The sequence below is a fragment of the Lepus europaeus genome, chromosome 21, assembly GCF_033115175.1.
Source record: "Lepus europaeus isolate LE1 chromosome 21, mLepTim1.pri, whole genome shotgun sequence".
Lineage (NCBI taxonomy): Eukaryota > Metazoa > Chordata > Mammalia > Lagomorpha > Leporidae > Lepus > Lepus europaeus.
The window spans coordinates 28,855,251-28,881,235 of record NC_084847.1 but is presented as its reverse complement, the minus strand read 5'-3'; the positions used below and the strand labels follow the sequence as shown (position 1 = coordinate 28,881,235).

At 41.4% G+C, this 25,985-nt stretch overlaps 1 protein-coding gene across 2 annotated transcripts in view; it reads right to left on the bottom strand.

The window, feature by feature from the left end:
• Window positions 1–25,985, bottom strand: part of RABGEF1 (RAB guanine nucleotide exchange factor 1) — a 72,986-nt gene that overhangs the window by 5,501 nt on the left and 41,500 nt on the right. Inside the window, exons 4-7 of one of the 2 annotated variants that reach the window (XM_062180144.1) lie at window positions 19,181–19,350; window positions 7,614–7,695; window positions 6,584–6,716; window positions 5,354–5,445 (exon numbers count right to left, since the gene is read on the bottom strand). In XM_062180144.1, coding sequence (XP_062036128.1) covers window positions 5,354–5,445; window positions 6,584–6,716; window positions 7,614–7,695; window positions 19,181–19,350 — 477 coding nt within the window. The remainder of the gene's footprint in view (window positions 1–5,353; window positions 5,446–6,583; window positions 6,717–7,613; window positions 7,696–19,180; window positions 19,351–25,985) is intronic. The other variant, XM_062180145.1, reaches the window with a different exon arrangement.

The window sequence follows — 25,985 nt, the reverse complement described above, 5'->3', positions numbered from 1 at the left end:
GGGCGTCCTCCCGGGCAAGTGGGCATCTCTGCAACTGAGAGGTCCAACAAGCCAGGTCTGGGCTAGGTGGAAGCCAGGAGCCAGGAACTCCACCTGGGTCTCCCACATGGGTGGCAGGGACGCAAGTTGTGAGTCATCTTCTGTTGCTCCCCAGGAGTGTTAACAGGAAGCTGGATCAGAAGCTTGGAGTTGCCGAAACTTGAGCCAGCATTCTGATATGGGACGCTGGTGTCTCAAGCAGTGGCTTAACCCATTGTGCCAAAATGCCAGTACCCTAAAACCAAGTCTTTCTGACCCCAAAGTCCATGCTTCCAATCACAATGGGAAACTGCCTCAGAGCCCCACAGAGAAGCAAGAACCCTTTTTAAAAGAGGAATCTTTCTTATTGCTTCTGTTTTGCTAATACAAGAGTGGGGAACCATTTTTCTGCCAAGGGCCATTTGAATATTTATAACATCTCTTGTGAGCCATACAAAATCATCAGCTTAAAAATCAGCCTGCTATAGATGTCTTAAACTTTTGAGTCCTGCCTTGCAGTTGCTTTGGCAGGGCCAGATGCTAAATGATTTCAAGGGCCTTATATGGCCTGTGGCCTGGACATTCCCCAACCATGCTCTAACACATTTTGAAACTCACTTTAGAGAATCTCACTTTGCACACTACTTTTTAGAAATGTGGCTACTACACAAACCATCTTTGTATCTGACATCACAATATATATCCAGATCCAACACATTATGTCTAAAGTGGCTAACCCTCATGGCATGTTAATCCCTACCAGCTACAGACATCTACAGAACCAGGACACCTAGCACCTTTTGGCTAGATAAAGCAGGGCTGTACACTTCATCTCAAAATAACATTTTGAGAAAAATTATTTCTCTGCCTTTGACGACCACCAAGTCCAAATATTATAGGATCTTATATGTGCAAAGACTAGGAGATGGTAAAGAATGGTGAAGTACAAACAGCACAAGAGGAGGTGACGTGCCTCAGAACATATACAGCTGCTTGCCTCGTGGGGCAGCAGCGAACCAAGTAGCTGAGGCAGCTTCATGTACCGGTAAATCCTTGCTACTGGCAGGAAGAAAAGTGTCAGACGCAGCCCAGATGGCTCCACCAGCGGTGAAAGCATGTGTGTGGGGCAATGCAGCCTATTTAATTATTCTGCACTCATTCTCTCACGGACAAGTCTGTTGTGCAGATTATACAACTTCTGCTCGTTGTCCAGTGTGGCTCCTTTCATCTGTTGACTCTGGGTTACAACTATTATCTCTCAATCTCACCCTATGTAATTTTCTACTTACACAGAACTTGCTTCAGCAGTTTCATGACTGGCACTGCCCTAAGGTCTAAACAAGAAGATATGGGAGGGAAAAAAACAAAAAACAGGAAACTCACTGCTAGTGACTTGTTCTTTGAATAATGATTTCCCTCTGGAATCTGCTTGGTATTTACTTTTCAAAGTCCTCAGATAACTCTGCAGGACTTCTGCCCAAGGCCAAGCCAGGGCTGAATGTGTGAAGATCCAGATTCTAGGCTTATCTTAAATGGAGTTTTGAAAGCAAAATAGGCTATTCCCAGTTCAGGGTTTCTCAACATTGACAATACTGACAACTGGGCTGGAGAAAGCTTTGTTGTGGGGCCAGAACTATGGCGTAGCAGGTTCAGGCCACCGCCTGCAGCACTAGCATTCCATATGGGCACTGGTCCAAGTCCTGCATGCTCCACTTCTGATCCAGCTCCCTGCTAATGTGCTTAAGAAAGCAGCAGAAGATGGTCCAAGTGCATGGGTACCTGTCCCCACATGGGAGACCTAGAAGAAGCTGCTGGCTCTTGGCTTCATTCTGGCCCAGCTCCAGCTATTGCAGCCATGTGGGAGTGAACCAATGGATGAAAGATCTCTCTCTTTCTGTAACTCTTTCAAATAAAATAAACTTAAAAAAAAAAAAAAAAAGCTATGTTGGACATACTGAATTCTAGTGGCACCCCAATAAGTGTAACATTCAAGCATGTCCAAATGATCCTCTCTGGTGTTCTAGAGGTTCCATTCCTCCACCAGTGGGAATTTGCTCCTTTAGGCTTTGATTCCACTCTGCAAATGCTATACATCATGTGCATTAATCCCTACGGCCATCTCCTCTAGCACAGTGTCAGTCTGAATGGCTCAAAACCTTTCATCATTGCAGGCTTCCCACTATGGAAATGATAATTTTTGAAGCCCCAAATACCAAGAGTGGGACCTTCTTGGACCAAGAGGAAACAGGATGACTCTTGGTCGAGAGGCAGAGTCAACAGAAACAGAAAGCGCACCGTCAGTGTATTTATAAACAAAACTGACAGTGCTCGTTAGCAGCAGAGAGGACCTGAAGAAATTTAACTGATGCCTCCATCTACCAGCCCACTGATACAAGGCAATGTCCTCTCGAATTACCCCTGCACCTGAGCTGACAATTTTAGAGTAGAAAGTGATCAAGTGTCCATGCTCGGACTGACAGAAGTGGGCTAAGATAGGACAGAAAGAATAAGAAGGCTTTTTAAATTTTGTTGGTGAACTTCCACTAGCAAAGGTCTCTGGAAACTCTATCTCAGATGCCGTGACAGAAGTTTTACCGCTTAAATTCTATTAAAAACCTCCTGATGTACTGAAAATCTCTTTTTAAAGTAAACAGTGGTCTAGCACTTGTCACAAGGGCTGTCCTGTGGCTTTTAGAAAAGGGTACTCAATATACACTCCTGTGAAATACTCTTGATATAAACTGAACTTCCTAGTAAGAGTCTTTGGAAAAAACACAAGTACAAGGTCCATATCCAGGCTTTGGGAAAGTCCCCACTTTCAATGTCTTAGGAGGTTCCTCTAGAGAAAAGGTAGGTGTAGGCAGAAGAGCCTGGAGCAATAAAGATATCAGTATGTAGCTAGGTCAATTAGACTCAACCTCCAGAACCTGCACAGGAAGCTACAGATACTAATTTACCTAATAACTAAAGTTGAGAGGGAAAGATACATTGAGAGAAGCAGAATCTGAGAAAGTGTTAGAATCACATTAACAGCAGAATGCTTGGTATAAAGATCCTCTGGCTGCTGGGGAAGCAGTCATTTAAGCCAATCCCTAGAGGAGCATTGCAGCTAAGTTCCTGTGAGAGAACTGACTCCTTTACAAGCCTGCTAATACCTTAAGGAAACCCTTCCCACAGCTACCGTGCCCCCCTGGTTCTTATCACTGAAGGAGCCTACTTCAAGGCCTGCCTCAAATACTGCTAACATCAGCTGACCCACTTTTTTCCCCCAGATTTTCATTAACATCTCTAAATAAGCAAGTCTTTATAGCTTTTCCCCCTAATTAAGTAGTAGCTGGCCAAGGGTGGACATTCTCTCCATCTAGAGTTGCCATAAAAAAAAACAAAACAAAAAAACCACTTTTGTGTTGCACGTTCGTGGGGTTATTCCATGATTAAGAAACAGAAATTTTATTAGAACCTTGGATCTGTCCAGAATGACAGTGACACATCAATTTGGGGAACTTCATTTATTTCCTGATCAAATCAGAAAAATAACTCATAGCATACTTCTGCTTAACAACCAACCCGTCATTAATTTTTTTTTTTTAATTTTTGTTTCAGGATACATCAGTCCATTTTTTTTCTAAAAATCTTTATTTATTTATTTGAAAGGCAGAGTTACAGAGAGGCAGAGGCAGAGAGGGGGAGAGAGGGAGGAGAGAGGGAGAGAGAATCTTCGATCTGCTGGTTCACTCCCCAGATGGCCGCTACAGCTGGGGCTGGGCCGATCTGAAGCCAGGAGGCAAAAGCTACTGGGTCTCCCACGTGGGTGCAGGGGCCCAAGAACTTGGGCCATCTTCTACTGCCTTCCCAGGCCATAATAGAGAGCTGGATCAAAAGTGGAGCAGCCAGGTGGCTCCCATATGGGATGCCAGCACTGCAGGAGGTAGCTTTTACCCACTATACCACAGCACCAGCCCCCAGAGTCATTATTTTAATATGGGACTCTAGAGGCAGAAGCTGTGGTGCAGCAGGTTAAGCCACTGATTTTTTTTTTTTTTTTTTTTTTTTTTGGACAGATAGAGTTAGACAGTGAGAGAGAGAGAGACAGAGAGAAAGGACTTCCTTCTGTTGGTTCACCCACCAAATGGCCGCTACGGCCGGAGCTACGCCGACCTGAAGTCAGGAGCCAGGTGCTTCCTCCTGGTCTCCCATGCAGGGTGCAGGAGCCCAAGCACTTGGGCCATCCTCCACTGCCCTCCCGGGCCACAGCAGAGAGCTGGACTGGAAGAGGAGCAACTGGGTTAGAACCTGGCGCCCTTATGGGATGCCGGCACCACAGGCAGAGGATTAGCCAAGTGAGCCACGGCGCAGGCCCCTAAGCCACTGCTTTGAGACACTGGCATTCCATATTTGGGTGCCTGGGATAGAGTCCCACCTCTGCTTCCGATATAACTTCCTTTTAATTTGCACCCTGTGAGGCAGCAGATAATGGCTCAAGTGCTTGGGTCCCTGCCACTCATGTGGGAGACACAAATAGAGTTGTGAGCTCCTGGCTTTGGCTTGGCCTAACCCTGGCTGCTGAGGGCATTTGGTGAGTGAACCAGTGGATCAAAGATCTTTCTTTCTCTCTCAAATAAATAAATAAAACAAACAAAAAGCTACTCTGTTCTGGGATTGCCTTGTTCACTAGTTCTCTTGTTCTTTTTTAAAAAGTATTTATTTATTTGAAAGTTACAGAGAGAAAAGGGGGTGGCAAAGAGAGAGAGAGAGAAGCAGAAAGGGAGAGAGAGACAGACTGATTGGTCTCCCCAAATAACTACAACAACCAGGGCTGGGCCAGGCAGAAGCTGGGAGCTAGGAGCTTCCTCCAGGTCTCCCACATGGGTGCAGGGGCCCAAACACTTGGGCCATCTTCCACTGCTATCCCAGGCACATTAGCAGGGAGCTGGATCAGAATTGCAGCAGTAAGGACTCAAAGCAGCGCCCATTTGGGATGCTGGCATGGCAGGCAGCAGCTTAACCTGCTATGCCACAACAGCAGACCCACAAATTCTCTTGTTCTATACACAATTGTTCTGAACATATAAATGCAACAGTTTCTTAGAAAATTTACTCTAGCTGTGTCTGACAATAATTTAGTTCGAAGTCTAAGAAATGAAAGCTTAAGAGGAGAGAGAAAAGGAGTTTCTGCTGTTGTGAATAATTAAATCCTTAACACTAACTTCTTGCAAGTCATTTTTGACATTCACACACGTCTGGCAGCCTGCATTATGGAAATATTTTACTGAAAAAAGTATGGACTAACATGGGGCATAAACACAGAAATAGAAAAGCTCTCAGTTTTACTGACCTGTAATTGCTTTCACCACCATATCAGACACTTCTGGAATTTCTTCATTAACAGGCACACAAAGCATCTGAGGTGTAACCCAGTGCAGGGCTCTACAGAGAGAGATGAATGGTAAAAAGGAGTTCCAAAAACAGACTCTAGTCACTCATTCTGTCATTTCCTGCAGTTAAGGGAAAATCATTAAGCGCCACTGACTAATCAGGGAATCCCAGGCCCAAGAACATCAGTCCTGCCCATATCAGAAGCTCAACTGATGGGACCAAGTCACTAGTGTGTGTCCTAAAATGAGGTTTCTCTTCCGTACTTCTCACAGGAAGAACAATAGACAGGTTCACCAGCTGAAAGGAGAATGCACTGCACAGACTGAAAAGCATCTAATACAAGAACAAAGATTTGCGAAGAATCTGTTGCTTCCCATCCTCACTGTCCACCCTCATTAATGTCTCTTCACACCCTGCCTTCATCATCTGAAGCAAATTGGAGCCCATGGAAGAAGTCAACAAGCATGTGTCCCATCAGCCTGAATCATCATGCAACTCCTGGTCACACCCTAACTTCACTCCAGAGATTGCTCCTGACATCACCAGGTTGCGCCTTGTCCCTCAGGCTGGTGCCATCTGGCTGCTGGTGTTGGGCTCTCTTCCACCTAGCCAGTAACAACTCCTCACTTCTGGTGTGAAACTTCCAAGTACAGATCTACCGCTCACCAGCTCCTTGCCTGGGAATGGATTTGTGAATCCTAGGCCCCTCTCCTCTAGAAACAACCTCAGCATGCTCAGCCTTGGACCTCCCTCATACTTGGGTGGCCTACTCGTAAGTGTCCCCACTACCAGTTCCAGAAGACTGGGTGCTCTGGGAAGTGTTATCAAGCAGTGCTAGTGAGAGAGGAATGGCTGACTGATGTCAGGGATGCCTTGGTGTGGATATTCACAGCTTCCTACCTGACAAGATAGTGTAACCAAACAAGAAAAGTCTTCCCATGTCTTGTTAATTTTTCAAACAATCTAAAACACCAAACATGGTTCTTTTCTAGAGCGGTCTAGAGTCAGATGGCTAAGCAAGATCAGCCCATTCTTGTTCTTTCTGATAACAGAAAGCTTATATGCCAAGGATGGCAGGTGCTTAAGCTATTGTTTTCTCTAAAGGTTTGAAATTTAATCACTTTATTTTCACACAATGCAGTCTTCCATTATAGGTAGTAAATTTAAACAATGCAAAACAAACAGTTACCTGATCCTCTTTTGAATAGCGAGGTCTTTCTTCTCATCATCAGTAGTTTCTGGACAGAATACATATTTATAGAGACGAGTCATGATGTACTTTTCAATCTGGTCCATTATCTTCTCAACTCTCTCAGGGGGCACTAAAACACCAAGATAGGTATAAAAACTCAAGGGAAGAATGGCCATTTTCAGTTAATACTATATTTTCAAAGTACTTTCTACATAGTAAGAAAAATTGATTTACTAGAAATACAGTAAACATACCTAAAAACAAAAATATAAGATGCCACATTTAAAAAGACTTCTTTAAAAATTATCCCAACTTTTGGGATTGCCTTTCCAGAATCCTCACTCCTAACTTAAGCTGTGTGGGGAGCACCCAACTGGTATAAGCCCTGCACATGGAAAACTCCACCAGGGGTCGCTCTGTGGCCACATAGGAAAGCACTTGAAATTCCCAAGAGTGATGAATGCTAGCGAGACTTACCCTTTTATTTTTCCAAAGTTTACCATTAAGACCACAGAGAACTCTGTGAGGTATACATCTGGGACAGATTTCTCAGATAAGTGTCTTAAAGTCCAGTATCAATGGAGGGCAAATTCCAGAGGAATCTCTAAAACACTAAAACTCTAAATCATTGAGTCTCCTTATTTTTTTTTTCCCACCCAAACTCCCTTGAGGAAAACATCATCATAAATAATGTGTCACCTAGACAGCAATTCTAAAATGTTGGATTCATTTAGAGAAGATTCTCAAAAGGCTTCAATCCACTCCACCTTTACCCCAATGGAGTCCTAAAACAGTACTCGAAAAATTATCCCACTGCTCTGCTTATCTCAGAAGAATACACACGGCAGCACTCTAAGGCACTGCTAAGTATAATGACCAGGTATCAGAAAGTCACGGGAACAGTTTGCAGGAGGGAGCAAGCAAACCAACCAGGCTCTCAGAGAAGTGGAAAACTGCTAAGACACTGGGTGGCCGGGCTGCATGCAACTCCCAGCAGTCTCTCATCGGCTGGCTGACAAAGTATTACCTTTTCCACGCGCCTGCATTCTATCAGCCACATTCTGGTAAAAATCTTGAGTGCACTCTGACTGTTCCTCAATGCTTAAATCCTGAAATAAAGGTACAAAGAAGCGACGTAAGAGCTGAAGAAAGTTCATGATTACAGCTTTAAATTTTAAAGTTTCCAAAACCCAATTCTTGTACTAGTGTTAATCCTAAGGGTTACAAATTACAAATTACATTAAATCTGCAGGGAAGAAAGACCTACCCACTAATATGTTTTCAAAACTTTTTGATTAACATGCCATACTCGTGCAACACTCTTATTCAAATAGCACAGCCCCAAGGCACCAGTGGATCCCATCAGGCAAGGAACATTCCCGCCATATCGCCCTTCCTCCATGTTTGGAGCTTGCCAGCAACGTCTCCTGTTTTTTATACAGTTCTTTTTTTTAGTCATCTGTCCAGTATTATTTATAACATATCATGGCTTTTTCATTCTTTTCACTGTATATATCTTACATGGCTATAATGCATGTTTGTGATAACTTATATTTTATGTGTATTTACAGTCACCTTATTTGTTAATTTGTTTTAATATTCTGCTATGTTAAGCAACTTATTTAATGACCTTCCACTGCTGTGCCTCTGAGCTGCCTCCCTTTTTTCACTATTATGTATTGCACTTATAAATAATTTTGTGACGACTATTTTCTTTTGGGTTTTTATTTCTGTGATATATTTCCAAAAGTGGCAATAATAGCTTAATAAGTATGAACAACTTTTCAGCCCTGAGTATCTATTGCTACAGTCAATCCTCAGGAACTCCAGTGTATGCTGTCATTAGCCATGTATGTATCCTTTTACTCCATGGCCTCTAAACACTGGACTTTATAACTTTTATTTACTCACTGTATAGGTGTAATGTAAGCACTCCACATATTTTCCCCAAAGAATGTTTAAAGTCCATACAAAAGATAATATAAGTCAGCAAAATAAACTAGAAAACAAAAACAACAACAAATAAAAAGAAGGGAAGGCATTTGGCAGAGCATTAAGCGCCACTTGGGATGTTTGCATCCTGTACTGAGTGCCTAATTGGAGTCCTGATAACTTTTACTTCTGGTCCAGCTTCCTGATAATGTGCATCCTGGGAGGCAGCAGATGATGGCTCAAGTACCTAGATTCTTGCCACACATTTAGGGTATCTGGAAGGAATTCCAGGCTCCTGGCTTCAGCTGATCCAGCCCTGGCTGTTTTAGATATCTTGGGAGTGAATCAGCAGATAGAAGATCTCTGTCTGTATCTCTTTGCTTTTCCAATAAAGTAAAAACAAATTTAAAATGAAAAAGAAAAAGTAAAACAGGGGCAGGTGTTTGGTCTTGCAGTTAAGGTGCTATTTAGAATGCCTGCATCCCATATCAGAGTGCCTGTGTTTGAGTGACAGGCTCAGATCCACTCCAGATTCCAGCTTCCTGCTAATGTGTAACATGGGAGACAGCAGGTGATGCTCAAGTACTTGGGTCCTTGCCACCCATGTGGGAAACCTGAATTGAGTTCCTGGCTCCTGGATTCAGCTTGGCCTAGCCCTAGCTCTTGCAGCAATTTGGGGATCGTACAGCGAATAGGATTTTCTGCCTCTACACTTCTCATATAGAGATGTAAATATTTAAAAAGAAAAACAAAACACAGAAAAAAAATAGAGTGATGAATGACGAAATAAAAATGTATTCCTTGAAGATGTGGCTAGTCAAGAGTTAGTGCATGGGGCCGGCGCTGTGGTGTGGCGAGTAAAGCTGCTGCCTATAGTGCCAGCATCCCATATGGGCGCCAGTTCGTGTCCCGGCTGCTCCACTTATGATCCAGCTCTCTGCTATAGCCTGGGAAAGCAGTAGAAGATAGCTCAAGTCTTTGGGTCCCTGTACCCACGTGGAAGACCTGGAGGAAAGCTCCTGGTCTCTGGCTTTAGATTGGCACAGCTCCAGACATTGTGGCCAACTGGGGAGTGAACCAGCAGATGGAAGACTGCTCTCTCTCTCTGCCCCTCCTTCTCTGTGTAACTCTTTCAAGTAAATAAAATAAATCTTTTTTTTTTTTTTTAAAGAGTCTGTAAGTTGTCATCTAACTAATCTTTCTAGTAATCGTCAGTAGGATGCAAACAGTTACATAATTCAGTGTTCAGAGGATAAAAGTAAATGAACATTTCCGGTGAAAATCTGATACCACAGTAAAAATTTTCTCTAAGGGGTTCTCATAAAAATGTTGCTACAGAGGGGCATGCCCAAGACTGAAGACAAATTCGACAGCTGTTTCTCACAGCCCTCATCTACATAGGCCAGTGATCTCACACACCAAGGGCTGACTGTCAGCCGGCTGATGTGCTGGCTTAATTCTGGAAAGATGGCAGAGTGCTCAGTGGCAGGACAGTCACTCAATCATGCCTATCTCCCTTCATGATGTCTTCCCCATCAATTCAGTTACTCTCTCAACCTTTGATTTTTCTCACTTTTTATTCCTTTCTAACCCTGCAACAACTGTCAGGAAAGTCCCCACAGAATCTCCCTGGAGGCTCAGTTCCCATCTTACACCCTCTGGGAAGTCAAAATAACCAAGCACTTACAGTACTGTGATCACCTTGACAGCTCACCCTTACTCCTGTCTCAGTTACTGTTTTAGCCACCCCTCAGTAACTGCAGGACCCCCAACACTGCCCCGCCATGGATTCCAAAGGCACAGATGCTCAAGTCCCTCACATGAAATGTATTTGCACGTGACCAATGCAGATCCTTCCACAAACTCTAAATCATCTACAGGTTACTTCTAATATGAATGTTATTTAAGTAGTATAACCATATTTTTTAAAAATAAAAAGGAAAAAAGTTTGTACATTGTCAATACAAATACAATCCCCCTCCCTTCAAATATTTTCAATTTGTGATTGGTTGAATTCAAGAATGTGGCACTCATGTAGAGGGCTGATGCTGTGCCATCTGGAATTAAAAATGACCTTTACTCTAAAAAACTTAGATCCCTCCCACCCTTAGTAAATTTTCCATATTTCAAAAACCTAAACTCTTACAATGTTGCCTTCCACTTTACTTTTTTCTTTGCACAGATCTTTTAAAAAGTTAATACCATTAATATTTCAATTTTAGGTTCTTTCATCACTTGAATACACTGACCTACTTCTAAATTTTTCATGTTGAGCCCTTTAAATTGGCTGGAATGTTGGGTGAACAGTAAGAAATGCACCACTACGATAGTGTGCACACAAGTTCATCTCTTTTTTTCAGCAGCCATTAGGACAGAGCGACCCTGGATCCTCTGGTTTACCCAGTTATCACATAATTTGTCTCTAAGAAACTGAATTTATTTTGGGGATATATATTTCACATTCTACATTTTATTTTTCCCAAAGTCTCATCTAGTTGTGATGATTTTCATTTTAGAATATATCTTGAAGTCTGCTGTACTTACAAGTCTCCACAAATTCTTGTTTCTACCTCCTCACAAGAAAATTATATATTTGCTTCCATGTTTTTCCTGAAACAATGTACATTATAATTTAAATTATTTAAAGTGTTTGTGCTAACCTGGAAAGTATTTATCTTTTTATTTTTTTTTTTAGCTAGATCTAAGGTATAATCCTTTCAATTTTTGAATGAACTTCAAATGTTTTGTATCAGATTAAATCCTTAACATATAATGTACTTTCAAATTCTATTTGAAAAAAAAAATGTGCTAGAGGCTGGTGTTGTGGCCTAGTGGGTAAAGAACAGCCTGCAGCGCCAGCATCCCATATGGGTGCTAGTCAAGTTTCAGCTGCTACACCACTGATCCAGCTTCCTGTCAATGCTCCTGAGAAAGCAGCAGAAAATGGTTGCACCCACGTAGGAGACCTGGAAGAAGCTCCTGGCTCCTTTTTTTGGAGTGGCCCAGCTCCAGTCGTTGGGGCCGCTTGGGGAGTGAACCAGTGAATGGAAGATTCCTGTCTATCCCTATGTCTCTGTAATGTTGCCTCTCAAATGAATAAACAAATTGTTAAATAATAAAAAAAAAAGTGTTAGCCTTCTATTTTAAATCATTTTGTAGGTCTCCTCAAATCCTTTCAATAAGCAGAATAGATTAAATTAAATAGAAAAATTATTGAATTTATGAAATTTCACTATTAAATCTGTAAGTATAATTTCATTTTTAATGAGGGACTTAAACGTTTTTTAGAGAGTGCATGAGAAATTTTTTAAAAATAGATTTATTATTTATTTGAAAGGTAGAGTTGCAGAGAGACAGAGGGATCTTCTATCAGCTGGTTCACTCCCCAAATGGCTGTGGTGAACAGTGCTGTGCCAGTCAAAAGCCAGGAGATTCTTCCAGGTCTCCCTTGTGGGTGCAGGGGCCCAAGTACTTGGCCCGTCCCCTGTTGCTTTCCAAAGCACATTAGCAGGGAGCTGGATCAGAAGTAGAGTGGCAGAGACTTGAACCAGTGCCCATATGGGATGCCAGCACTGCAAGTATTGGCTTAACCCAGTGGGTTAAGCCCAAAATGCTGGGACTTAACATTTTTAACTGTGATTTATGATACTATAATTTGTTATTCTTTTAGTTTATGTACTCTCTACCAAAGACTATTCATTTAATCTAACTAGGTAGTTTATACATGGTTACCTTTCATTAGCACCAAATTTTTTAAAAAGATTTATTTATTTGAAAGACAGAGTTAAAGACTGAGGCAGAGAGAGATCTTCCATTCACTTGTCCACTCCCCAGATGGCTGTGACGGCCAGAGCTGAGCCAATCTGAAGCCAGGAGCCAAGAGCTTCTTCCAGGTCTTCCACATGGGTGCAGGGGCCCAAGGACTTGGGCCATCATCAACTGCTTTCCTAGGCCATAGCAGAGAGCTGGATCCGAAGTGGAGCAGCTGGATCTCGTACCGGCACCCATATGGGATGCTGGCACTGCAGGTGGTGGCTTTACCGGCTACACCACAGCACTGGACCCCATTTGCACCAAATTTTAACACTCAGTTTAAACTATATCCATTCTTAGGACCACTAGTACTCACTTCTAATTAGAAACACAGTGACCACCTCTCAAACCCTTGAGTGGCCTGTTTTGGTGGTTAATAACTGCATCACCCCTTCCCTCAACTCTACACAATAACCACAGTATCAGGTTACAGTCTGGAGAACTCCTTTTTTGTTTCTATCGCAGTTTACACTCCAGTAGTGTTTATTTTATAATGTAAAATAGCTCCCCCATCATGCTGCCCTCTTGTTTTAAATTCTGACAGGATTTACCACTATGTTAAAGATCTATTTATTGTCCATTCCTGCCACTGAAATGTTAGCTCCAAGAAGCGATGGTTCACAACCATATCCTCATGCCTGTAACACCCAGGCATACAGTTTGTGTTCAATCTAGTTGAATGGAAAAAGGAATAAATGAAGTTACTCATTAATGCTGTTCCCTTTGCAATATCATGAACTGTCAGAAGACAATTTTCCACAAAGCTTTATACATCTTGTGAGTAGAGGCAATGATTGCTTTTGTTTTGCTTTATCTTTTCAAAGACACCTGTATAGCAATTGCTATGGAAGAAGAAATAGTGCCTCTCTCAAGAAAAAACGGAAGACTGTTTACTGTGTAGTATGTTTCCTTCAGGGGCAAAGGTCAGACTGACTCATTGTCCACCAAAAAAAAGATTCAGGATCCCTAAGTTCAGTGTTCCTCTCCTCTAATGAAATTTACTGCATGCATTTCCCTGATCTTCTTTGTTTTGCCCTAAAGGAATTAATACTTGGGAAATTAGTACAAATGTTGACACTTTGGCTACTGCTATTGCTGTACGTAATAAATCTGCATTTGTCCATGACCCAAGAGCCTTATGTCTTTTGCCAGTATATATGAAATCATGGCAGGCTAACTTGCTAGCTTGCAAGTAAGAAAAATTTCAACTCTTCACAAAGGAAGGAAGTGATAACAGGTTTGTGTCAATTAGTTGTGTTGGCTATATAAATTCTAAAAGGTTTTTCATAGTTTTCCGAGAAAGAAAGCTCTATACTTTTCCTCAAGTACTCTCAAACCATTGTCTGGGATCATCTTTTCCATGTGTGAGCAAAGCACAGCCTTTTTATTATTTTTTTCCTAAAACTTTTTCTTTCTATTTTAAAACATTGACAAATAGATGTCTTCCTTTGAATATTAAAACTGATGGCTGGGGGCCAGTGCTGCCGCCTGCAGTGCCAGCATTCCATATGGGTACCAGTTCAAGTCCTGGCTGCTCCACTTCTAATCCAACTCTCCACTATGGCCTGGGAAACCAGCAGAAGATGGCCCAAGTCCTTGGGCCCTACACCCGTGTGGGAGACTTGGAGGAAGCTCTTGGATCCTGGCTTTGCATTAGTTCAGCTTGAGCTGTTGTGGCCAACTGAGGAGTGAACCAGCAGATGGAAGACCTCTCTCTCTGCCTCTTCTCCTCTTTCTGTGTAACTCTGACTTTCAAATAAATAAATACATAAATCTTTAAAAAATAAAACAAGCTGATGGCTTCAGTTGTTTAGCAAGTTTTTTTCCACCTCCAGTTTCGAAAAACATTGATGATTTCCTTAAATATGCTTTGTGTATATTTTATCTGGAATTTTCTTCATTGAAATTTGGATTTCCATGATACATTTCCCAGGCTCATTTAGTTTCTTTTGTACTCATGTTAGCTACTTAATCTATTTAGGTTTTAGCTTTGGTGTCCATATCTTTTGTATTGCTAATTTCTGCTGCTTTTGCTAATTTTTAAAGGAAAGTAACCCATTAGGGCTTTGTTCCTCTTAAATAAAATTTAAAAGCTAAACATTAAGTAGACCATGCATGTTCACATACTTTAAGAAGTCCAGAGAATGTAACTTGAAACCACTAAAAAAGTGTTGAATATAAATTTAAACATTTCTATACTTAATTGAATAAAAGAGGGTGACAGTAATTCTTTTTTTTTTTGACAGGCAGAGTGGACAGTGAGAGAGACAGATAGAGAGAAAGGTCTTCCTTTTCCGTTGGTTCACCCCCCAATGGCCGCTGCGGCCAAGCGTGGCGGGCACACCACACTGATCCGAAACCAGGAGCCAGGTGCTTCCTCCTGGTCTCCCAAGCGGGTGCAAGGCCCACTGCACTCCTGGGCCACAGCAGAGAGCTGGACTGGAAGAGGAGCAACCGGGACAGAATCCGGCGCCCCAGCCGGTGTGCCGGAGCCACAGGCGGAGGATTAGCCTATTGAGCCATGACACCGACCGACAGTAATTCATTTGTCATATCAATTACCAGCATAGTTGGTAAGAACTAGTAAGTTATATATGTTCACTTCATATCTCCAGGGAAAAGCCAGATAATGATCATTCTTAGCAGCTTGATAGTGACTAATTATAAATGAGCCCACAGACATTCTTCATATAGGCCACAGATTTTTTTTCACCAAGATAAATGTCTTTCCTTTGCTGAATGAAACTTGTAGCAGGCTAAGTATTCTAGTAACTTCCAATGAGGTACAATGAGTTGCACAGCATTCAAACAGTAAAAATTCCCTATGACATTTCATTCATTTAAAATACTCTGATGTCACTCATGGGAGTCATCATTCCTGATACTATAGAGGTCCCCTACCTATATGGAACTATTAAACATGTGGTACTAAAACTCAGTGACCCAAATAAGAGTTCATTAATGCAATTGTGCAACCAGCTTAAGCTTCCCAACAAAGTTTGGGGAAAGGTCAAATTACTCACAGATGAGAAAAGATGAACCAGCCTTTCATAAGTTACAATATGTGATTAAAAAAAAAATTCTGTACAAGGCAGCTGAGTTTCCTTTCTCAGCCCCTCCAACACACACACTATGGCAGGTCTCAGGGGCACCCACATAGCTTGCACCCCATTTTGTTAACTGGAACCACTGTGTCTGGCTCCTTCCCTCCAAGCAACATGCTCCTAAATGCTCAAGTTGGCACTGACAGGCTTCAGCTAGGGCCAGTTGTGCTTCAGTCTGGATGGTACTTATCATGAGAGCCTCATCGAGCTTCTTCAGGAAGAGGGTATTTAGTAATTTCTTCTTTTAAAACGCAATGTACTGAGGCTGGTGCTGTAGTGTGTCAGGTTAAGCTGCCTCCAGTGATACCAGCATCCCAGATAGATGCCAGTTCGAGTATGGGCTGCTCCACTTCTGATCCATTTTCCTGCAAATGGCCTCGGAAAGCAGCAGAACACAATCCAAGTGATTGGGCCCCTGCACCCATGTAGCAGCCCCAGATGAAGCTCCTACCTGCTAGCTTCACCTGGCCCATTGCTGGCTATTGCAGCCATCTGGGAAATGAAGCAGCAGATGAAGATCTCACTTTCTCTCTGTTTCTCCCTCCCTCTCTGTGACTCTGCCTTTCAAATAAATAAATAATTCTTAAAACAAAAAATGCACTGCCTTCTCCAAAACGTCTGCAACTTTCAACAAGTCCTTGTAGAAGCCCTGGATGCCATATAAATTTGTCTCTCCACCAAGTTTTGGTCCACTGATGCAAACTCTCAGTCCCTGTCAAAGCTTCTATCCTGTCACACACTGAGCTACCATGGCTGCCCGTCAATGTTTGAAGCTTCCTCTCACATATCACTGTATGCTTCTCTGGCATGGCTTTTATTATTTTTATTCATTCACCACTTTCAGCATAATTACAGGTTCATTTATCTACCTTTGTTTCTTATTCCCCCAGCTTAGATGCTTTCCCATTGTCTTAATGCTTGACTTCTCACTTTTGCAACTCTGATTTTAAAACTGGGTCCCAGGTCACTTTCTTCCCCCTTATTTTCTCACCATAAAAAGAAAGTCTACTTGGGGGTAAGTGCTTAGCCTAGTGGTTAAGATGCAGAGTGAGATGCCTGCATTCCATTTCAGGGTGCCTGGGTTCAAATCCAGGCTGTTTCCAGATTCTAATTTCCTGCTAATGCACAATCTGAGAGGCAGCAAGTAATGGTTCTAGTACTCAGGTCTGTGCCACAAACATGGAAGATTCTGATTGAGTTCCTGGCTCCTGACACAGGCCTGTGCATTGAAGGCCCTAGGCATTGAAGGCACGTGGGGAATAAACCAACAGTATGGGATTCGTGTCTCTCTTCTTTTCAAATACAAGGTTTTTTTATTGATTGATTGATTGATTGATTGACAGGCAGAGTGGACAGTGAGAGAGAGACAGAGACAGAGAGAAAGGTCTTCCTTTGCCGTTGGTTCACCCTCCAATGGCCGCCGCAGCTGGCGTGCTGCGGCTGGCGCACCGCGCTGATCCAATGGCAGGAGCCAGGTGCTTCTCCTGGTCTCCCATGGAGTGCAGGGCCCAAGCACTTGGGCCACCCCTCCACTGCACTCCCGGGCCACAGCAGAGACCTGGCCTGGAAGAGGGGCAACGAGGACAGAATCTGGTGCCCCGACCGGGACTAGAACCTGGTGTGCTGGCGCTGCAAGGCGGAGGATTAGCCTATTGAGCCGTGGCGCCGGCCCTCAAATACAAGGTTTTTTAAAAGTCCATTTGGTTGATTAAATTTTCTTTGTTTTGGGTGCATGCTTCTGTTATTCTGGTGGTCTCTACTCCTTCCATAACCACATGGTTTAGAATAATGAAGTCATTTTAAGGTATTGGAGGACAGTTATCTTTGTATTTATTCCAGGACCAGAAGGCAAGTGAGGATCTCGCCACAGCTTAAACTGTAATATTATTTCTTCCTAATTCAGGTATAGAAAGATAGTTTCTTCATGAGCATTGACAGAAAGCAGGGAGGCGGATTGAAGCCTATATAATATATTCAATACCATACTGCTACAGAATGGCAGGGAAAAGAACTATGAAACCAGCAAAAGGTCTTATGTTGTGCATAACTGCTTCCTTAGTAAGGGAAAAGAGTTCATCAGAATGACTGCTAATAAAATCATTTTGAAAACTGAACTGAGAAATCCTGAAAATTAAATGAGTAGAAAGCTTTACTGTAATCACCAAAACATTAAAGTACCTGTTTCATGATGAAGGAGAGGGTTATTCACTTTAAAAACAGGGCACACTGGGGGCAGGTGGGGTCAGCGTTGTGGTGCAGCAGGTTAAGTTGCCGCCTACAATGTTGGCATCCCATATGGGCTCTGGTTTGTGCTCCTGCTGCTCCACTTCCAATCCACCTTCCTGCTTTCCTAGGAAAGCAGTGGAAGATACATCCATGTGGGAGACCCAGACAGATATTTAGACTCTTGGCTTTGGCGTGGCCCAGTCCTGGCTGTTGTGGCCATTTAGGGAGTGAACCAGGGGATGGAAGATTCTCTCATTCCATAATTTTGCCTTTCAAATAAAGAAAGAAGTAAATCTTTTTAATAAAGAAAAAGACAACTTTCCTTAAAGTAAGCTAAATCTAAGATTGAAGCAGAAAAGAATGATGCAGGAAGTGATGTTGGCAAGAGTGATTTATTGTTCTAGACCTCAGAAATCCGGGGAAGAATACTGTGGGGTGTAGTAGGAAGAATTATCAATTTCTGGCAATGTCAATGGGTCAGTGTCAAACACATAAGAATGATTTTTCATGTTAAATAGGTCCTTAAAATACAATGACTAGAAAATCATTGCTTTTAGCTCAAAAAATCAATGATAGCTTGCTTGCTTTATGTCTAAATATCATAATTTGTGCACAGATACCTGGAGGAAAAGAAGGCTGGCTTATTCCTTTTTCTCCTTTATGAACTGAATTTGATACATAAAAAATGTTTTAAGAAAAGTCCGATCCTTATTTGCCTGCTGATGTCTGACCAGTTAGACTACGGCTAATCAGTTAAACATGGTATAGTTTCAGACTTCCTCACTTTATGAAGGGACTATTAGAGCTAATTCTGAGTTCAATGGCTGTAGAATGTGACAACAGAATTAGTCCCTACTTACAAAACAATACCCTGTACAGGCATTCTTATTCGTTATTGCAATTGAAAATATGGATTAGAACCAAAACACTAGGTTACGGGCAAGAGCATGGAAGTCACTAGTTCCGGTTCTGACACTGGCAAATTCTCACTGTGTAACCTTGGACAAGTCACTTATCCTCTTTGGCTCTCTACTTCCTCATCTATAAAGTAAGAAGACTGGAATCAGACAGTTGCTAAGGTACCTTTCAATGCCTAAATTCTAACTTTCCCTTCTTTAACGGAACAGATAGAAGAAACCTAAAAATCAAAACCTAAAAATCAAAAACCCGATATTTTTGCTACTGGTCTAACAAACTGTTACTTAAAGGTCTCCTGTGGCAGTTTACACTACTTACAAGGTACGAGAGAGGAAGGTCTGTTACTAAAATACATGATTCAAGTAGCTTCAGTGTCAGAATTTCCATGCAAGGAAGATCCTAACACCACTGAATCACAGTGGAAAAGTACTAGCCTGAGAGTCAGGTTTTAACTTAATTCAGATGCTTTCCTTAGGTAAGTAACTTAACATCTTTGGGTATTGATTTTCTCCAGTATACAATGATAAGGTTTACTATATCATCTCTAAAACCTTTCCTAAAAGCAAAACTCTATGCTTCTAAGTGGTTATTCTCAACCTACCCTTTTGTAATGCATTCCTTCCAAAAACAGCTTGGTCTGTTTATAGATTTCTTGGCCTGTCTTGTGGAAGGTCTTGAGAAATTCTATGAACTCCTTAGACACTCTATCCGTTTCAATGCTGGTTTGCCGGTTTATGGAAGGACTGGGAGCTTTTGCTTCCTGAATTTCTGCTGGGAAAATTAAACATAGTAAGTTTCATTACATAGAAGATCCATGTATGGAATTACTTTAAGTACCTAACTTAAGGTTATTTAAATTACATTAATCAAAGTTAAACTTGAACTTAAATCATTTTATGTTCAAATATTTGGATAACCTTCCTTAGAGTAAGCTAAATCTTTTATAAGTAGGATGTATAGACAAAACTATACATACAATCTAAAAGATATTCCTTTAAAATACAAGTTGCTCTATTAGTATCTTCTTAGTCAAAATATATCATGCTGAGATCTATACATTTAGTCATTAATACAGAATGGCACCACTATCTTATACAACCTTCTGAAAGATTGTTTGAGTTTATATAACTAGTCAACAAGTAAAGGAATTACAAAAATGTTAGGTGACATACAAAATGTTAGACAACCTTTAAATTCCATTTTATTTGCCAAAAATAAACAACTAATTTGTGTATGTAGAAGCACAAAATTATTCACTCAACATTTAGTTTACAAGTCACACTGCTCAAAGTCAAAGAATGCATCCAAGTAGTATAATGAACATGACAGGGCATACAGCAAAAAACCCACCATCTGATCACCTGGCACACAACTCTCCCTTTTTCAAATATAACTGAAAGGAAAATAGGAACTTTGGAGAATGGAGACAAAGGTGCAGTACCAGAGAGTAAGTGCTTTCAGAAAGTCTGACCCTGGGGGCAACTTGAATGGAGTTCTCGAAGCCTGGTTTTGGCCTACACAGTCCTGGCTGTTGAGGACATTTGGGGAGGGAACCAGCAGATGGACTCTCTCTGTGTCTTTCAAATAAGCCAAAATAGGGGCCAGTGTTGTATCTCCACAAGTTAAGCCATCACTTGCAATGCTGGCATCCTATACTGGAGTGCCAGTTTGAGTCCCGGCTGCTCTGCTTCTGACCTAGTTTCTTGCTAATACACCTGGGAAGGCAGCAGATCATGGTCCAATACTTGGGCCCCACATGAGAGACCCAGGTGGAGTTCCTTGCTTCTGGCCTAGGCCAGCCCCAGGAGCTATGGCTATTTGGGGGTGAATCAGCAGATGGAAGATCTCTGTCTCTCCCTCTGTCACTTTCCATTTCAAATAAATCTTTAAAAAAATAATAATTTTAAGTCACACAATAAACTTGAAAAAACATATTTGCATGTGATATCACTAAGAGCTATTCTAAGGATTCCTATAAATAGAGAAAGAAAACAATCCAGCCGGCACTGTGGCTCAATAGGCTAATCCTCTACCTTGCGGCGCTGGCACACCGGGTTCTAGTCCCAATCGGGGCGCTGGATTCTGTCCTGGTTGCCCCTCTTCCAGGCCAGGTCTCTGCTGTGGCCAGGGAGTGCAGTGGAGGATGGCCCAAGTGCTTGGGCCCTGCACCCCATGGGAGACCAGGAGAAGCACCTGGTTCCTGCCATTGGATCAGCGCGGTGCGCCAGCTGCAGCACGCCAGCTGCGGCGGCCATTGGAGGGTGAACCAACGGCAAAGGAAGACCTTTCTCTCTGTCTCTGTCTCTCTCTCACTGTCCACTCTGCCTGTCAAAAATTAAAAAAAATAAAAAATAAAAAACAATCCAAAGGTCCAGTAGAGAAACAAATACAGAATACTAACAGCACACAGAGAAGAAATATAGATGGAACTTAACATAGGGAAGATATTCAACTTCACTCATGGTGACAAATATACAAACAACTATGAGATGCTATTTAAAAAATTAACACAAATAACACACAAATATTTAAAACATAACACAAAAATAAAGTTTGATGCAGTTGAGGATATGGAGAAACAGGCAGTCTTATACTACGTACTATGCAAGAGGAATGTAAAATGATACAACATAATGAAGAGCAATTTGGCAATATTCACTGAAATTAAACACGCATTTACCATAAATTTTCAACTGATATAACTGCACAAGTACAAAATGAAGCAGGTATGAAGCTACTCATTCTCACACTCCTTGTAATACAAATAGATGGGAAATAATTGGTCAGAACCCAGGGACTAAATAAATTATGGTATAACCCATAAATTGAAATATTACACAGGTTTTGAAGAAAGGATGCTTTTTGTACACTAATACAGAAAGAATCACTTTAAAAAAACAGGGTATATGCTTTGCACTCTTATATAAAACAGTAAACTGGGATAAGAATATATAAGCTTGTAAATGAACAAAAACAGAGAAAGATACACAAGAAACAACAAAAGCTTTATAAGTGTGAGGGAAGTGGAGTGGTGGTATTTAGGGACTAGATGGGCAAGGGATACAGACACATAGTGGAAAGGAAACTGGACTACAAAGTTTTATTTTTGAGCCATCTAAACATATTACTTTTTTTTTTTTAAATACATAAATCAGGTACAGTCTAACTCAAAACCAGGCATTTTCTTCCTGAAACATTTTTTCCATCAAAAAGAAAACCAAAAATTGTGTTAACTTTTTTTTTTTTGGACAGGCAGAGCTAGACAGTGAGAGAGAGAGACAGAGAGAAAGGTCTTCCTACCATTGGTTCATGCCCTAAATGGCTGCCACGGCCGGTGCTGCGCCAATCTGAAGCTAGGAGCCAGGTGCTTCCTCCTGGTCTCCCATGAGGGTGCAGGGCCCAAGCACTTGGGCCATACTCTATTGCCTTCCCAGGCCACAGCAGAGAGCTGGACTGGAAGAGGAGCACCGGGACAGAACCAGTGCCCCAACCGGGACTAGAACCCAGGGTGCCGGCGCCACAGGCGGAGGATTAGCCAAGTGAGCTGTGGCGCTGGCCAAATTGTGTTAATTTCTATATGCTTAGAGAAAACTCTTTAATACTTGGAATTTAATCCTTCACGTAATCTGATAATTCCACTTCTAGTCATAATGGAATCCAGGGAGCAGGTTTACCTTGCCACCTTCACAAGCATAAAGTCAGATAACATCCATGAAATAATGGTTTTCAGACATTAGAAGGGAGACAGATTAACCTTTGCAGGAAGGGAAAGAAGTACAGAAGTCCTGCCCCAGCTCACTGCTGACTGTACCCCTGGGTAGGGCAGAGTCCCGCAGACTTGCTGAACTGAGAAGGCAGTGTTTAGAGTCAGGGAGACCACCGTGCTGGCTAGAATTCACAAGGCCAAATACTAGAGAGACAGGGGCTAAACAGAAAAGGCTTCAGGTATCTGCAGAGCGCTTCCCTTGAGTCCTGCCCAAGCGTGTGAGAAGACTACCCAAGACTAGAGAAAGAGCTGCCCAAAACAGAAATCAAAGAGTAGAGAGAACAACCCTGAGACCTTTACATGAGGCTGGAGGTTAGAAAGTCGGTAAAAAGCAGGGAAACTGTAACCATCCCTCTGTTGTTTCCTTGTGCACACTTCCCTCCCAGAAATATGTTTCCAAAGACAGATGCTTTTCATTGTTTAAACTCTTGAAATATAAATGAAAATTAACTTTATTAGCTACTTATAAACTAGCATAAACTACTAAAAATTAGCACTGGGTTTTCTTCTCTTCAACCAAACTAAAATTCAGCTCTTGCAAAGAGAGCAGAAGCTTGGATTAAAAAGTAGAAAGTGAAAGACACAGTTCAGGTGTTTGGTCCAAAGAAGGAAGTGAGGTAGTTTTGAACAGTAACAGGTGTTCAGTACATAAGATGAAAGAAGTGAGCAGAGAGATGGAAAACAACTTCACCAACCTTACAGTTACAGTTCTGCCTAGGGCCCAAATGGCAACTGCTTGCTCTTCAAGTTAAAAATCAACACAGAAACAAAGCCTCTATTTCAAGTATAGCCAGTCAACCAGGATTATCAGAATTTCCAATTCCCAATCTAAACACTCAGTTTAAAAAGTCTTCTCATCAGAACACACACACACACACTTTAATTATAATGATAATATTTATAGCTGCCATTCAATGAGAGTTTTCTGTATGTCAAACACTATGCTAAAGGTATTACACATTCTTGTTAATCTTTAACGATGTGACTAGACAGGTGATATCATTTTACAAGTGCACAAACTGAAGTTAAAAATCTTTAGTCATTTATATGCCAAAGTCACGCCACAGTAAAAGAAGAGCTAGGACTTTATATTATAGATCTGTTTGATTCCCAAGCCCAAGTTTTTCACGACCACAGCACAATGTCCTCTTAGCATTACATCTGCACCTACTATGAGTGGCTGTCTAAAAGGTAGATTACATAATAATCCATTAAATATTTAATATGCAAAGTAAACTTGTGAAAGCAAAACCCTCACTAATATGTTTATTCAAAGAATGGTTGTGAAAGAGTCAAAACAGCATGAACAGTCCCTAAAAAGAACACGATCACATAGTAAAGACTATTTCTAATCCAGTAAAAATACATTTTATATCTCAATCTCTAAAAATTTACTAAAACCCTCACACATTTCTCAAATCAGCTAAACTGTACTTCTGATTCAGTTCTTCTGAATGAAGGACACTGTTAAAACTGCCATAGGGATGTAACACCAAGGATCCTTTCTGAGAAATATGTCTGAAAACTTCATCATCAACATCACAGAATGTGCTTACAACTAAGAAGGCCACACCATCACTAGGTGATATGATCTTATTGTGCCATCACTGGGTATGCTATTGTTGACGGAAGCACCATTATGTAGCACATGACCATCTAATATGGACTAAATGGTAATCTGTAGTATAACAAATAAATATTTGGTCTTTGCCCTCAGAATTCCCTTGTAATTTTTTGTGACAGGAGCACCTTTTGTTTTTCCTATTAAGTCCCTTTCAATTATATCTAAGTTTCTGCTAATAAGGGGGCCTATGGGGGTTGGTTACCAGAGGAACCAGCTACATGCTCAGAACTGGAACTTCCACTCCCACCCCACATGAGAGAAGCTAAAGATTTTTCATCACCAATGGCCAATGAATTAATCAATAGTGTCTGTCTAACTGAACATCCATAAAAACCCCTAAACCACAAGGAAGGGTGGGAAAGTGGCTTGTCCAGAGAAGATACAGAAGCTCTGCAGCAGGTCTCCTCTCAATCCTTGCCCAACGCATTTCTTCATTTGGTTGTTCCTGAGTTGTATCCTTTGTAATAAACTGGTAAATATTAGTATTTTCCTAAGTTCTGTGAGTCACTGTAACAAATCATCGCATTTGAAGAGGGGAGTTATGGGAATCCCTGGTTAACAGCTGGTGGGTGAGGCTACTGATGGTGCTGGAAGAGAGGGCAGTCTTGTGAGACTGACCCCTTAACCTGTGGGGTCTATGCTAACTCCAGGTAGCTAAGTGTCAGAACAGGCCTGAATTGTTGGACATCCAGTTGATGTCAGAGAATAATAAAAGATACCACATATTTGGTGTCAGGAAAAATTTCTCAGACTCCTAGGCAAAGGACAGAACTGATCATGTTCCAAATACATTCTATTGGATATTTTAAAAGGTAATTTTATAAGATAAACCTAATAGACAAACTGTTCAAACTGAAAAAGAAAATGAAAGCAGGCATTTTACTGCAGAAGCAATTCTAACAGGCACAAATTCAAATGTGTCCAAAATCAGCTTGGGAGACCATTAGCTACATCTGTTTCATCTCAGCATCAGAGGGCCTCAGGATTAATGCAGCAATTCATTAATAATTCTTCAAATGATACAATTAATACCATGCTTCCACTTAATTAACATCTAAAATTCAGGTCTTGGGAAAACATTGAATACAGAAGGACTATAGTTATAATTTTGAAGTAACTGCAAATTTTAAAAAAAAAAGCTGCAAGATTGCTACAAAGAGTTTCTTTATATCTTAAATTCAAATTCACAAAACTTAATACATTTTACTAAATGTATTATTTTCCTAAACCTTTTCAGGATAGATTATATATAGCATATTCTTTACCTTTTAATATTAGTATTTCCTAATAACAAGGATGTCCCTTTATATAATACAGTATAGTTATCAAATTCAGAAAATTTACGTTGATACAATACTTTTACTTAATTTAAAATCTCTTTTACAATTTTTTACATTATTCCCAAAAGGCTGTGTGTGTTTTTTTTCTGATACAGGATTCAATACAGGGCCGTACACTGCAGTAGACATGCAGGGGTAGGTAACTTTAGACTGCCTTAAACTGGAAACCTTTCCCAATCCTTCTTTTTCATAAATATCATAACATGATATTTTTGATGAATACAGGACAATAAATGATTGAATGACCCTCAATTTTAGTTTACCCATTCGTTTCCTAATGATTGGATTCAGGTTATAAATTCTCAGCTTAAATACTTCCTAAGTGATATGGTGTTTGTTTGTTTGTTTGTTTGTTTGTTTGTTTTTGATAGGCAGAGTGGACAGTAGAGGGAGATAGAGAGAAACGTCTTCCTTTTTGCCGTTGGTTCACCCTCTAATGGCCGCCGCGGTAGGCGCGCTGCGGCCGGCGCACTGCGCTGTTCAGATGGCAGGAGCCAGGTGCTTCTCCTGGTCTCCCATGGGGTGAAGGCCCAAGCACTTGGGCCATCCTCCATTGCACTCCCTGGCCACAGCAGAGAGCTGGCCTGGAAGAGGGGCAACCGTGACAGGATCGGTACCCCGACCGGGACTAGAACCCGGTGTGCCGGCGCCACAAGGCGGAGGATTAGCCTAGTGA